This window comes from Microcebus murinus, chromosome 16, assembly GCF_040939455.1.
Source record: "Microcebus murinus isolate Inina chromosome 16, M.murinus_Inina_mat1.0, whole genome shotgun sequence".
Classification (NCBI taxonomy): Eukaryota; Metazoa; Chordata; class Mammalia; order Primates; family Cheirogaleidae; genus Microcebus; species Microcebus murinus.
In genome coordinates this window covers 31257003-31271420 of record NC_134119.1, presented here as the reverse complement: position 1 = coordinate 31271420, position 14418 = coordinate 31257003, and the positions used below count along the sequence as shown (strand labels likewise).

Here is a 14418-nt window from a genome sequence, read left to right as displayed (position 1 = left end):
ACATGCAGTATAAGTTTGTAGTCTAGGAGCAATAGGCTGTATACCATAAAGCCGAGGTATGTAGTAGATAGACTACACCATCTACTATTGTTTAAGTACACTATGGTGTTTGCACAAGGACAAAAGCCAAACGACGATCATTAAATCAGTAAGCAATGCATGGCTGTGTTAACCCATTTACTTTTCACAGCTACCCTTTGAAGTAGGTGTACTATTATCCCCATTTTACAGGTGAAAAAATGGAGACTTGGTTTAAGTAACTCACCTAAGGTCACATAGCTGGTAAGTGATATAGCCAGGATGCAGTTCCAGGCATTCAGGCTTCTGAGTCTGTGTTCTTAACCATTCTGCTATGCTGCCTCTCAGAGACAGTGTCACACATCCAAAAGTAATGTCTGAGTACCTGTAGCAAAAGGCAGTCTCTGCCTCCCAGGAACTTACAGTTTGGTAGAAACAGCAGGTAAGCAAACTATTGGTAAATATAATCTGGTAGGATCTGTGGTGGAAGTAGCACGCAGGAGGCAGCTCTAATTTGGGTCAGAAAGGTGTCTTTGAGCAGGTGACTTCTGAGCTGAGCTACAAAGGATAACAAGGGTTAGCCAGTGGGAGAAAGCAAAGCATTTGCAGTAGAGTTCTTTCCACAGTTGGTTCTAAGTGGTTTGAGACTCGGGAGCAGTTGGCAGTAGGAGGGGAGTTGAGCTAGAGAGGAAGGGGTCAGATCCTGGAGGGCTGGCCTGTATGTCATGCCAAAGGGTCTGGATTTTATTCAGTAAGCAGTGAATAATTGATGGTGGTACAGGGGAAAGACTGGTAGGAAATAAGCAGCAGGGAGACTAGTTAGGTCAGTCCAAAATTCCAAGTAAAACATGAAAAGGGCCTAACCTAAGGCAATGGTGGAACAGGGCTTAGAACCAAAACATGCCATGGAAAGGTTAACATGGCAAATAATTAATTGGGGAGTGGAGATGTTGACATGGACAATAGGGTGGGCAGGGGTGACACTCCCCAAGATAAGAGATTCCTGAAGGCAGACAAAGATGGGGCTGGACATGTCAGGGCTCGACTGAAGTTCTTGTGGACATCCAAGTGCACTTGTCAGATGGGCATCTGTACCTGCATTCCCTGGTGTTCTTAAGGAGGTGAGTTAGAGGTAGAGATCATGGAGCCATGAGTGGAGTCTGAAGCCATGCATTAGGCCATCCAGGGAACCAGTACAAAGAAAGAGGATGGAGAGATACAAGCACATGGGGAAGTCAGCAAAGTTAAGTGGGGCCTGCATAGAGGAGAGTCCTGAGAGACTCGGCACAAAAACAGATTTCAAAGAGTCATTTATGACTGGGTAGGGGAAGGTTTGCATCCTGCCTCTACCTCCAAGTGACATGATCTTGGGCAAATTATTCACCCTTAAGTCTCAGTTTCCCAGTATCTCTACTCCTAGGGGATTACTGTGAAGAGTGAATAAAATAATGCAATCTGTGTAAAAAACTTAGCAAAGTACCCAGGAAATGCTGATACATATCCCTCTTTCTATAGAGCCAAATGCCGTAGAAGTGGAGTATAATTAAGAACACAAAGGTAGATGCTAGATTGTTGCTATTTGCTATCTATTTATTTCCCACACTGCAACTCCAAGCTCCACAATTATTTAGTTGGCCAAGTCACACATTCATTTTTAAAAGACTTATGGGCAAGGATGATAGTCTCTGGCCTTAGGTAGCTTCATTGGGTGGTCAGGGAGATGGACATTGGGGTTGATAGGAGATGCAGTATATGCTGAAGGTGGAGTTTGAGGGATGAGGAGGCTTAATTGTTAGAAGAGACTGGAGGGTCACGAAGGGGTCCAAGTCAGGGAGAATGTGTGACCCTGCCTGTGCACCCAAAAGAGCCAGACCCATGCACTTGCCCAAACAAGACCTGGCTACTGTACCTTTGTGTAGGATAGATCATCTGGGCTCCCCCAGGAGTTGAAGGGGGCTGAGGTGGGGTCTGCCAGGAGCCCACACAGAAGAGGGAGGTATCCATTCACTCAAGCACAGTGAGCCAGCTGGGCTTGCCCCACAGCCTTAGTGACCAACCGACATACCACTCTTGACTACAAGAACTCAAAAGATGTTGGAACAGCAAAATGTCTTCTTGCCATTATCTTCCTTCACCTAATTTTTATATAATAACATTTTATTCATTTTCTCTTTATAAGATGCCTGAAACGTTTTTTGGAACATGGCGGGTATGAAGAAGTAGGAAAAAAAGGAGGAGAGAAAATTATGGTCTGTTATCTTTTAAGAGAAAAATCACCTGAACAGGGATTGGATGAGGTAATAGCAAATGCTCTCATTTATTGTCGTAATAAGGATGTGCTCTCTCTGTTTTTCAGATGAGAAAGATGAGGCTCAGAGAGGTTAAGTAACTTGCCTAAGGTCACACGATAAAATAGTTCGGATAGGAACTCAGTTCAACACACATTCCATACTCTTAACCCAGTCCCCTAAAGTGGAGCAAGCTACTTAGCCTCTTTGGATTTCAGTCTGTTCTATGTACCAATCACAACAAATCACTCCAAAACGTAGGGGCTTAAAACAATGATCAGTTTATTATAATCCTCCATGGTGCTGGGCTTTGACTGGGGCTAGTGAGGTGGTTCTTACTCAGTTCTCAGTCAGATGGTGGCTGGAGACATCTTGAAGGCTTCCTCATATGTCTGAGAGTTGATACAGCTGTCAGCTGAACATGTACACGTGGCCTCTCCATGTGGCCTGGGCTGCTTCACAGCATGGTGGCTGGGTCCCAAGAAACAAGAAGTAGAAGCTGCTAGTTCTTAAGTCCTGGACTATAACACTGGCATAGCATCACTATCACCATATTGTATTGATCAGTCATAGAGTTCAGATAAAGGGGAGTATAGACACCACTTCTCCATGGGGCCATGCTTTAAAACCTCCCCATCTATAAAATCTACACAGTGGGCATAACCATAATGAACACTTGTTGTTTCTGTCAGCCAACCATTGTCTTTCTTGTGTGGATTCTCTCCTCTCCCCCTCCACCTTCACAGGCCCTATGGCCATGCTCTACCACCTCTTAGAGCCTGCCTCAGAACCATCAGATTCCTCATGGCAGCTGTTGGACCCAAATCCCCGTCTGAAGAGCTACCCCTGGACTTAACAATTCACAAGTCAGTAAACTTCCTCTTGCTAAAGGAGGTCTTACTTCAGTTTCTGTAACTTGAAACCAAAATCCTCACTATATCCACTAAGGGTTGGTTGTGGAGATTCAAGTGTCAAATGTGCCATTTAACAGCAGGTGTACAGGAAGTGGTTTATTATTATGGAATCAATTTATTATGAAGAATCTGGCCACAGATAAAGGGATTCTGATTTGCCCAAAGCCCCAGTGAACCAATAATCCGACTGGGATTCAGACCCAGGATGTCTGGCTCAGAATCTTTTGCCTTGCTCTGCTTTCTGTATTTCTGTGGTCTTGTCAGACAGGCACACTGCATAAAATGTCCTTATGGGACAGGTTGTGAGCTCATGGGTCATCTGGCTGGGATTGGCAAATACCTGACACATATCCACATTTCAATTCCTTGGCCATAAGAGACATCAAATTATCATGTTAGTATTTCCAAGTAGTCTAAATATTGCTCCAAATCCTTAACAAGGACTACTCCAGGCAGCCACTAAGTGTTCTGTGTTAGCAAGTGAAATGAGGCCTGAGGTAGATTTAAAACATTGTGGCCGTATTTTGAAGCTCTATTAAGAGGAATTTCAGCTTAGCCTTGTGACTTGTGTTGACCAATGGAACCTTACAAACATGACACAAGCAAGATCTTGAAAAGCACTTGTGTATTGGGGATGATCCTTTCTTGTTGCTCTTGGAACCCAGCTGTGATGTGAACGATATGGGTCAGCCTGCTAGATGCTGAGAACATGCCGCCCAGTTGCTCCTGTTGTCCAGCCAACCACCTGACATGTGGAGGAGGCCCTTTGAGACCAACCAGCCCCCAGCTCATTCCAGCGACGACAGCCCAGATAAGAACCAAGCTAAGCACAGCCCAAATTGCCAAGTCACAGAATCTGGCATTCATCAATGTTGTTTATTAAAGCTACTAAATTTGGGGGTGGTTTGTCATACAACAGTCAGTAACTGATACAAGGCCCATTTATTAACCCTGATCTAGACCAAATTTTCATTTTACAGCTGAGGAAACTTGAGATCTAGCAAAGAAACAAATGTGCCTAGGGTCACCAGCCCTGCTGGCCGCAATACAGGGGAAAGCCCCAGGCCTCTTAGCTCACGATCCAATAAATGCACTGGCTGCCATATCCTTCAACATGGCTGTAAGGATCACAAATGAGGCTTTTTTTTTTTTTTTTGAGACAGAGTCTCACTGTGTTGCCCAAGCTAGAGTGAGTGCCGTGGCGTCAGCCTAGCTCACAGCAACCTCAAACTCCTGGGTTCAAGCAATCCTCCTGCCTCAGCCTCCCGAGTAGCTGGGACTACAGGCACGTGCCACCATGCCCGGCTAATTTTTTCTATATATATTAGTTGGCCAATTTCTTTCTATTTATAGTAGAGACGGGGTCTCGCTCCTGCTCAGGCTGGTTTCGAACTCCTGACCTCGAGCAAATCCTGCCTCGGCCTCCCAGAGTGCTAGGATTACAGGTGTGAGCCATCACGCCCGGCCACAAATGAGGCTTTAAATCTTGAAAACATTTAGAGACAATTGATCATTTGGTATCTGGTATCACATTTCTTCACCATCTCCTTTTGGAGTTTTCAGAGGTTAGACAGAAGAATGGCAACTGTTGACCAGCAAATGGGAGATGTCTTTGTTGTACCCAAGCTCAGAGAAGGAGGGCATATGTACACAGGGCTTCGGATGCCAGTATTCCACTCGGGCCCAATTGTGAATGTTCTCAGGGACTGAAGTCGTTCAGGGTCTTCTCTGGGGTGCCAGGATAGGACTCCCATTCTCCCTCTGTCTAGCACATGTCCTGGTGCCATGGTGATTAAGCAGGGTCTTATGGGCAGAAGTAGGTAAGGACAGATGCCTCCTGTCCTTAAAGGTGTCTTTCCTGCTCTCCTCATGGCCCTCCCAAGCTTGGCATACTAAGGAAGCTCATGGTCACTGCTGGTCAACCTGCCCCCTAAACTCTGAAAAGTCAGTGTCTCAGTTGACACCAGGCTCTGGAGATATAGGGTAACAATGCCTGGTGCTATATGCCTTCAGCGTGAGGTTTGCTAGACTCCAAATCTTTGGATTTTGCCCACAGTACAGTCCAGGGCAGCTGTTCCCCATGTTGTACAGATGGAGTTATCAAGACCCAAGAACAGCTGTGACCTGCCCAGTTTACAAGTGGGTCTGTTAGAGCTGGCTATGATCTGGGAGTGGAGGAGTGTGTTCCAATGGACCTAGCCCCTTCCACTGTACAACTTCTTCATCTCTCCAGATCGAAGCCTTTTGATCTGGAGGCTAAGCCAGCTGGGCCAGAATCCGGCCCAGTTTCAAAGGGCCTATTTCTAACCCACACCTCAATCTCTCAGCCTGAAGGCCTCAGCTTCTGCCATGTGGTTCTTCATAAACCCCTACCTGCTCTATTGCTCCTGCCCAGGGTCCCTTGGCAGACATACGGGACTATGATCCCACTGGGCAGCTAACACTAAGAAGGGGCAGAAATATTCCTCCAAATCACACCAAGAGGCAATGCCAAGCAGGGATTGGAGCCTTTGGCTCAGGTGTGAAGCCCGATCTCTGGCTGCCTTGGGGCTGGCCTAGTCAGGCCCCTGCAGAACTCAGGACTGCCTAAGCCTAGAGCCACACTGGGGCTTCAGACAGCTGGCCTGCCAACGACGGTGGACAGGAGGGCTGCCCAGTGAGGGAGACATGAGACAACAAAGACTTCCCTGGGGAGCCTGAGCACTGTCCCAAGCCCAGCCTGCAACCTCCACCTAAACCTAGAGCCAAAGCACAGGAGGAAGCTTTGGTGAAGGCTGTGATAATAGAACTGGTAGCCTGAAATGGGATTTTCAATAGGATTCCAGCAGGGCTGCAAACTGTGAGAGACATGTAAAGATGGAGGGAAAGAACCCAAACCCTTTCTGATGATGGGGCTGAATTCCATGTGTTGGGGAAAGGCAGCCCAGGAGGGGAGGGGTCCTTACAGAAGAGCAGTCAGCTGCTCCGAGAGAATTCTCAGAGGTGCTGACACTAGAGCGGCAGCTTCATGCTGAGCAAGTTTTTTTCCAGATGGAGAGAGTAGTGAAGGGAGCAGAAGAGTCTGTGCTGGGCTTGGGACAAAGTATGTTTCTGGGTGCTGCAGTCTCACAGCCCCACACCAATGAGACCAGCCTATGTGGCCACATTTTATCTCCCAGTTCACTGGACCAGGATGGGAACTTGTAACCTATGAGTGACTCAAAAAACTCTGCTGTGGCACTTGATTCTCTCTTGGCAACCTGAATGTAGGGAAAATTTATCAATTCATTGTGGGGAATAAAGGGAAGGGAGTGAGTTAGGAGGACATCATGGGCCACGTTGAGTTGTGAAGAAGTGGAAGTTAGAATGAAACTGGCCAATTGTTTGAATGCCAGCAAATGTCTAGACAAGTGGCCCGAGAGGGGCAGACAGTCCACTTGTATCCTGACACAAACTTCCCACTGCTGGAGGCCACTGGGGTATCTTTCCTTGCTTCCCAAACTGCCCAGAGTGAAGAACTTGTATGTTTTGTGAGGCTGAGGTGCAGGGTCTGTGTGTGGGCAGCAAATAATGGTGCAGGCAGGAGACAGAGGCCAGAGCAAGCAGCATCTCGAACCTCACACATTTGTTCTGATGAGGAAGGGATGTTTCAGAAAGGACACTGGTGGGTGGGTGGTGGCTGCTGAGAAATGATATAGGGGAAAAGCTGAAGACTGAGAGGCTGGTAAGAGGACCAAGTGAAAAAAACCAGTGTCCTAAACCAGTATAGAGAAGGTGGAGGAAGTGGTGGATTCTAGAATCATTTTAAGAGCTTAGTGAAAAGCTAAGGAAAGAGATGAGGCCTCAACTTAACTACTGGGTGACCAAGTGGGTCACACCTGCTTAACGTTTCAGCCAGCAAGGTGCTCATGGGCACCTTGAGCATATCCAACCCTTCCCCAACAGCTCTACTGGCCATTTTTATCACCACTTTAGCTGAGGAAACTAAGGCCCAAGTGGATCAGTATGAGGCACCCTAGACCATGTTCTCTGGCAGGGAGGAGTGAAGGAGGTAAGAGCAGAAGGGGTATAGCAGACCAGCTTTCTGGAGAGAAGGGCCAGGATACCTTCGTGAGAAAACACAAACCATCCTGTCTCAAGAGCAGGTTGGGATCCAATCTCTTTATTGTCAGGGTCCTTCCTTTGGGCCCCCCTCCAAACCTATAGAAAAACCCCAAGCCTAGGAGTGTCCTGGGGGGAAGGGAGGCAGAGTGTGGGGAGACACTTGTGCTCTGCCCTCTGGCCTGGACAGTGCACACAGGGAAGGTGCACAGGGAAGGGGTAGGCTGGAAACTCCACCTGCAGAGGATGTGACATTGTCTGGGATGCATGGGGGAGGAGGAGCCTGCTGCCCGCTCTCCTCTGATACCCGCTGGGGGGTGGCATCCAGGGCGGGTGCCCAGCTTGAGGCCTGGGGCGGCGATGCCTTTCTCCTGCTGGTGACCATTGCTCCTGTCAGGCTGAGAAAGAGAGAGGCAAAGGACACTAAGGCTGAGAGGAAGAGCCCCTGGTGCTCCTAGTATGGGTAGGGAAGAGGAAAGGGTGGGATGATGCCTGCAGACAGAGCTCTGGCCTCATAATCTTCTGGCCATGTAAACTTGGGCAAGTCTCACCTCCTTCCTGAACCTCCACCTCCTCGCAAGAGCCTCTGTAACTCACCTGTGAACTAGCTTAACAAGGTAAAACTTAGCCTGCCAAGTAAAGCCATGAAGTTCCAACAGAGATTATATCTATACAGAATTTTCTAAACTTAACTGTTCTTGAAGCTCCTTTGGTGGAGCATTTTACAGCATGAATGTGTCCCATAGGAAGACACCTCCCTGGGAGCACACTGGTGTTTGAGACCTTCCTCCACTCAAGCCTGTCTTACTCTGAACATGGCCCCAAGGGAACAGGTCAGAGAGTAGACAGGGCTAGTTGTGGCCTGGCTTCCCTCCAGGGTATGACAGAGTAGTAGCGTAGCAAACTGTGGCCAGAGAATGGGCTTTCAGGCCACGCACCACTGGATTCAAATCTAGGCTCTACTAATTACTACCTTGGAATGTTGTGAGACATGTGGTACCTCCCCATACCCTTCAGTTCCTCAGTTTTCACATCTATTATACTGGCACAACCATAACCTTGTGGGGTTGAAGGTGAAATCAAATAAAGCAGGTGCAGCTCCTGCCACCCAGGGCATTTCCTCCCCACAAAATGATGACGTCTAAGCCCCTAAGCCTGGTATGTAATGACCTTCACAATCACCACCCTCTGATGATGAGTAGTGCCTCTCCCTACCAAGCGGACTGAGGCTGCAGTCACAGGAGGCTCATGGCCTCACCACATACCAGGGACTGTCACAGCTCTGTGCCTCTGCTAAGGCTGCTCCCTCAAGCAACAGCAGGCTCAGCTACACATAATTTCTTCTACCACCTGGGCTCCTCTCTGCTGTCATCCTCCTCACGTTGGGTGCTTAACAGTTTGTGTCTTTCTCCACCAGATTAGGAGCTCCACAAGGGTGGAGACAGGTGATATGGCTCAGAGTATGCTGAGGGAGCCACTGCTGGGCAGGCTTGGCCAGCCCATCCATAGCACCTATTTGCTCAGTCTGCCAAGTCCCCACCACAGAGGTGTGGCAGGATGGCTGGACATGGAAGGGGCTTCATTCCTGGGCACAGTGCTACCTTGCTAGGTCTGCTTCATGATACTTCCTGTCCCACCCAGGGAAGAGGCACGGCCTCAACTTCATTGCTTCTCTACCCCTGCCCATCAGGACCCCATACCTGCTTACTGCAAGGCCCCATCCTCCGCATCTGTGTCCTGGCTGTGCTCCTGATAGGGAGAAGGCAAGAAGAGAACACACATCACTCACTGCAAGCTCCAAATTCTGTCCTAGGCCATTTGTCTAGAAAGACCTCAGGGACCAGAGCACACCTAGAGGACACAGTCAGAAAGCGGGAGAACAGCCAATGGGAATGCCTATGGGACCAGACAACAAGGATGGCATAAGATCTTGAGAGAGTGGTCTGAGGGCCCCATAGGAGAGACAAGGGGCCAGTCAAGGAGTTCTGGGAGTGGCATGGGGCACATTTCTGTATATAGAAAGAATTTGGATTGGGGCAGCCTGAGAGCCTTATAGATTGGTGAAAGGGTTAGGGCTTTTATAGAGACTGCTATGCTGGAAAGAGTAAGATGAAGTATCAGGCTAGGTTCAAAGCAGGAGATGTGAGCTGGGCATGAGGAAGACCCCTTGACTATCATGGCCATGAGCCGATCTGTCCTCATGCTGGAACCCAGCAGTGATGAAAAGGAGAATATTCCAGACCGAGTGAAGAAGTCTGGGCTCCAATCCTGGCTCAGTTCTTATTAACTACGAGGCCCTGAGCAAGCTACTCAACACCCCTCTGAGCCTCAGTTTCCTCGTGGGCTGCAATGTGGGAACCATAATACTATGCATGGTACAGGCTGTTGTTAAGGTTAAATGAAGTTAGAATGTATGGACTGCAGGGCCTGGTGCTCAACGAACGTTCCTTAAGTAAGTGAATAGCAAGTCAGCAACAGATATTTTACAGACTCAGAGTCCGGTCTACCCTCCTTCTCAACAGAGGCTCCTTGTCAAATGGCCTCCCAGCCTCAGCCTGAGTCATTACACTTATAGGCAGGGAGCTCACTCCCTCATGACACAGCTTGCTTTGTGTCTGAGCAAGAACGGCTTTTAGCAAATCCTCTATGGAGGTAACACCCACCTCCCCATGCCTTCCCCAAGCAACCCCAGTCCTGCTCTCTGGAATCTGCAGGCTGTGTGCTCCCTTGTGCCCAATTCTCCCCTTTCTCCAACTCATGTGGAGAATGGAGGCCAGAATGGGCCCTGGACTTGAGTCTGCCCCAGCCCTTAGTGGGACTTCTGACTGGCATCTGAAATAGGCAATTGCCCCCTGCTCTTTCTTCCCTCTTCTCTACAGGACTAGAAGCCCCAGGAGGAGGGAGCTCACAGGAGGACCAAGCAACTCAGAGGTTCTCCCTGCCTTATTGCCCTCCTGAGACAAGGAGTGCAAAGTCCAGTCCCAGCCCACCCTGCCATGCCCCTGGCCAGGCCCTCACCAGCTCTTCCTCGCTATGTGCCAACAATCCCTCTTCGTCACCATCATCTCGAGCCTGTGCTTCTCCTTGGGGCTTGCCTACCCCGGAAGGCGTGTCCTCTTTGGGGGCTGGTGGCCGGCCGCTGCTGCCACTATTGCCACCACCACCAGCACTGCCGCTGCCAGCGCTGCTGTCGCCCTTCTTCTTGCCATCTTGAAGAGGAAGGGGTAGAGGATGAGGAAATAAAACTCAGCCTGGGGCACTTTAGGAAAAGCTGGCCTCAGCACAGTGGGTCCAGGTGGGCTGGGATCTGCAGGGCCATCCCACCCCCTTTCACCTATGTATCTTCCCACCCTCTGCCCTATGCCTTGGCCATGTAGCTGGGTGAGGACCCTCAGAGGCTGACCTGGATTGGCTTTTTGCTCCTCAGCGATCTGTTCCAAGCGGCCCAGCAAGGCATCAATGTTGGACTTGATCTGCGTCAGCTCTGTCTTGATGGCCTGCAGCTCACTGCTCTTTACTGGGAGTGGAAGGAGGAGACAGAGCTGTCACCTAAGGGCTGAAAGCTTGACACACAAAACCTCAACCCTATTCTGTCAACTAGGAATGCAGTTCTTTTTTGGTTCTTTCCCTGGTCATGGAAAAGGCCTCCTCCTGAGACTTCCTGGAGGCCATCCCTACAGTGACCAGCCCACACTTCTGAACCTGGCTCTCTTTTCCCCAGAGCTCTCGATCCTGAAAGGGACTGAGGATGGACAGGAATGCAAGTGTACGGTGTGCTCTTCTGTGTGCACCTGAGGAAGAACATGAGTCTTTGTGTTATGGGATAGGGCCTTCTTTCAAGGTATACAAATGTAGGTCTTTTGTGATAAGATTTCCTGGGTGTTTGACTATAGTGTGTGTACACTGGAGTGAATGTGGAATTGTGGGCCTGTGTAGACCTGTCCTTGTCCTTACTAGAGAGGAGAGATGATGCCATCTCCTATCTGGGCACCATGTCACAGCACTAATCTCTCTGTGCCCAACCCGCAGCCCTCCTCCTCAAATGTCAGCCTTTTCCTCTTAGAAATGGACGAAAATACTCACTTGGTTGTGTTAGAGCTGCAGAGCTGTGGGAGATTTGTTCCTTTATCTATTTTCCAATGTAAAAAAATGTGATTCTATTATTTTGCTAACGATAACAATACAAATTATCTCGGAAGAAGATATAGTCACTCACACTTGATCTTGGCTGAGCTGGTGGTGATGGCTGTGGAGCGGGCAAAGAGCTTGACAGGTATGGTAGTTTTGACACGCCGGACCAAAGGGACTGTGACCCGGGGTCGCTTCACGGGGACCACCCTGGGCACTGGCACAGGCGACAGGCGGCCCCGGTAGTCAAAGAGCCTGTAGGGCAAACAGGCCAGAGGCTGCAGCATGGCCTGTGGCCACCACCAGGGGGCATTGTGGCTGGGAGGCCAGCACTATACACTGTGGCTTGGCCCCCAACAAACCCTGGGGTGAGAAGCAGGGCTTGGGCTCTTGGAATCCTCGCTACATCCAACTCTCCCACAAGCTACGGGAGGTAAGAGCAGATGAGTAGGTGGTAGTGATTATATCCCATTCAACGGAGGAGCAAAGTGAGACCAGCCCCACAGAGGTGCCTTCCCTAGTCACTCTTGACACTCAGGCCAGCTCTATTGCATGACCTGGCTTCTGCCCAGTCAACTGCCACCCCAACCTCTGATCAGAGTTCAGAAGTCTCAAAGCAGCACAAATCCCCAGCTGGAAATAGAGAGGTATGAGAGTAAGGATCAACCCCCGAGCCTCAGTTTCCCTACATGCTTAATAAGGATGGCTACCCAAATTCAGTGTCTACCCAAGTCTTCTGTAGGGGTAGAGCATGAAATAATTTAGCTAAAAATATACTTTGAAAGATGTGATAGGTGACAGGTAAAAGGTTAGGGTACTGAGACCCTCAAGGCATGAGCCCATAGTCTCAGAGACATGAGGCTAGATTCTGAGCCCTTTCCTGCTCTGGGCCTCCTTAATCACCCCACCCTTCCTGCTCCACTTCAGAGACAAAGGCCAGGAGCCCAGTGGGAGATGATCAAGGCTGGGCAGTTCAATCAGATCCCAGGGCTCCCAGACTGTGTGCTCCTTACCACAGCCGTCACTCAGTCCTCTCCAGGGATTTGGGGGTCTTTTCCTGCTGACGAGGCAGAAATTTAGTAGGCTGAGAAGGGGTCTCCCCGCCATCTGTTGCTACCATCTTTCTGCAGGGACCCGCAGCCTTACTGGGTACACATTGGGACCACTTTCCGGATGACAGCCAGGAAACCTGCCATTCCTTGGTACTCCCTTATTCAGGGAGCCCTGCCCTAAGGGTGGTGATGGCTGGAGATGCAGAGTTTCTGGGAAAGGATCTAATCCCAGACCCTGCATTTCTGCCCCCAAGGGGAGGGGGCGGCTCTGGCCTTGGTCAGAATCACTGGACCACAGAATCCCAGAGCTGGAGGAGCCCTGAGAGATCAGTTGGTGCAAGCCCATTTCACAAACTTGGAAGGGGATTTGCCTAAAATCACATAATCAATCCAGTGGCAGAGCTGAGATTAGCACCTAAATCTTCTCACTCCCAGGTTAGGACACTTTCCATTATATCAGTTTCCTGAAACCATTCTCAGGTGAGAAAAACAAGGCTCAGAGAGGTTCTTCTACCTGGGCCCCTGGGGGTGTGCTGAGCTGGAGGTAGGAAGGAAAGCAGGGAGGAGAGGTCTGGGCTGGTCCCCACTATGATTTCCACTTAAGAGTATGGTGGAATGGGGGCCCACAGCCCACCAGAGACTAATTCAGGCCTCCAATTAGCTCTTGGCCTTGTGGCTATAAATATAAGGCCAAGAGGCTCAGTCTGAGCTCTGGAGTTCCTTCCAGCTGGTTGGGTACTTCACACAAGGAAGGGAACTGAAAATAGAAGTGTGAGGCTCACACTCCCTATAACCAATGCTGTACCCTGTTGTGTATTCCAACTGGCTATGTTTATACAGCCCTTGGCTGTACCATCGCCTTGAGTCTCACCCCAGAAGTAGTAGGAAAAGGGCAGCCAGAGTGTCAGCATGGTATGGTAATGGGAGCTTGGGCCTGGGCACCTGCAGAACTGAACCCTACACCCAGCTCTGCCATTGACTTGTGAAGCAACCTTAGGCAAATGCCTGTCCACACCTCTGGGCTTTGATTCCCATTTGGAGAACTGAGTGGACTGCACCAACAATCTCTCAGTTCCCTTCCAGCTTGGCTGTTTCATGCCTGGGCACGCCCCTCCCCTGCTCACCTGTCGTAGAAGTCGTCCCGGTAGTAATCATAGTCAAAGCTGTAGCCACTGGGGAAACAAAGGGGAGAGGGCCAGAGCTTAGGGACGGCCACTCAGCCCACTCTCCACAGGCCCTCATCTCCAAACACCTCCCCAAGTTCTAGGCTCAGCACACTATCACACTAGCGTTTACTCCCTCTGTGGGAAGAGGGACCATCCCACCCAGACAGACAGAGTGCCCCACCTGTATATGGCAGATGCTGCTCTCTTTAGCCCCTTGGGTCTGTTGGGCTTGGGCTCTCCAGCCATGTTGATGTCTGTGTGAAGGGAAGAAGCAGAGTCAGAATGCTGGCATGACAGCAGTATGCCCACAAACACATCCCCCTCATGTACACACACAATTCATGTGCTTACATGATGGAAGCATGGACTTAATTCACTGATATGGTCAACAAAAGTCTTCGTACATCTAGTCTTCAAACATTAGACTCATACCCAGACATCACATAGATATGCTTGTTTGCATGTCCACATACAGACACATCCATGTGTGCTCAGGGAACATATCACACACACACACATGCAACCATGTACAACATACATGTATGCATTCCCAAGTACATTCATGTAAACACATATCAGGTACACAAGAACATATACACAGATGCACCCTCACACACAAATTCACATGTCCACATAAGAAAGTCACACACACAGATAACATATGTACTCTTAAGTACATTCAGACTTGGCTCCAACATCATATTATAACTGGCCATAGGCAAATGAGCCAATGCACATTCACAGACATTCTACTAAATATCTCGATGCCTAG

The 14418-nt window shown here is 49.4% G+C and overlaps 1 protein-coding gene across 12 annotated transcripts in view; it reads right to left on the bottom strand.

Moving 5' to 3' along the window:
• Positions 1–2564: 2564 nt before the first annotated feature.
• Positions 2565–14418, bottom strand: part of RALY (RALY heterogeneous nuclear ribonucleoprotein) — an 87952-nt gene continuing 76098 nt past the window's right edge. For 7 of the 12 annotated variants that reach the window (XM_012754712.3, XM_012754717.2, XM_012754718.2 and 4 more), the window contains 6 exons: positions 13828–13900; positions 13605–13652; positions 11517–11683; positions 10704–10817; positions 9001–9049; positions 7346–7698 (listed from right to left, as the gene is read on the bottom strand). In XM_012754712.3, coding sequence (XP_012610166.1) covers positions 7419–7698; positions 9001–9049; positions 10704–10817; positions 11517–11683; positions 13605–13652; positions 13828–13900 — 731 coding nt within the window. In that variant the 3' untranslated portion in view covers positions 7346–7418. Of the gene's footprint in view, positions 2778–7345; positions 7699–9000; positions 9050–10318; positions 10510–10703; positions 10818–11516; positions 11684–13604; positions 13653–13827; positions 13901–14418 lie in introns of those variants that run through there. The other 5 variants (XM_076011042.1, XM_076011043.1, XM_076011045.1 and 2 more) reach the window with 5 other exon arrangements.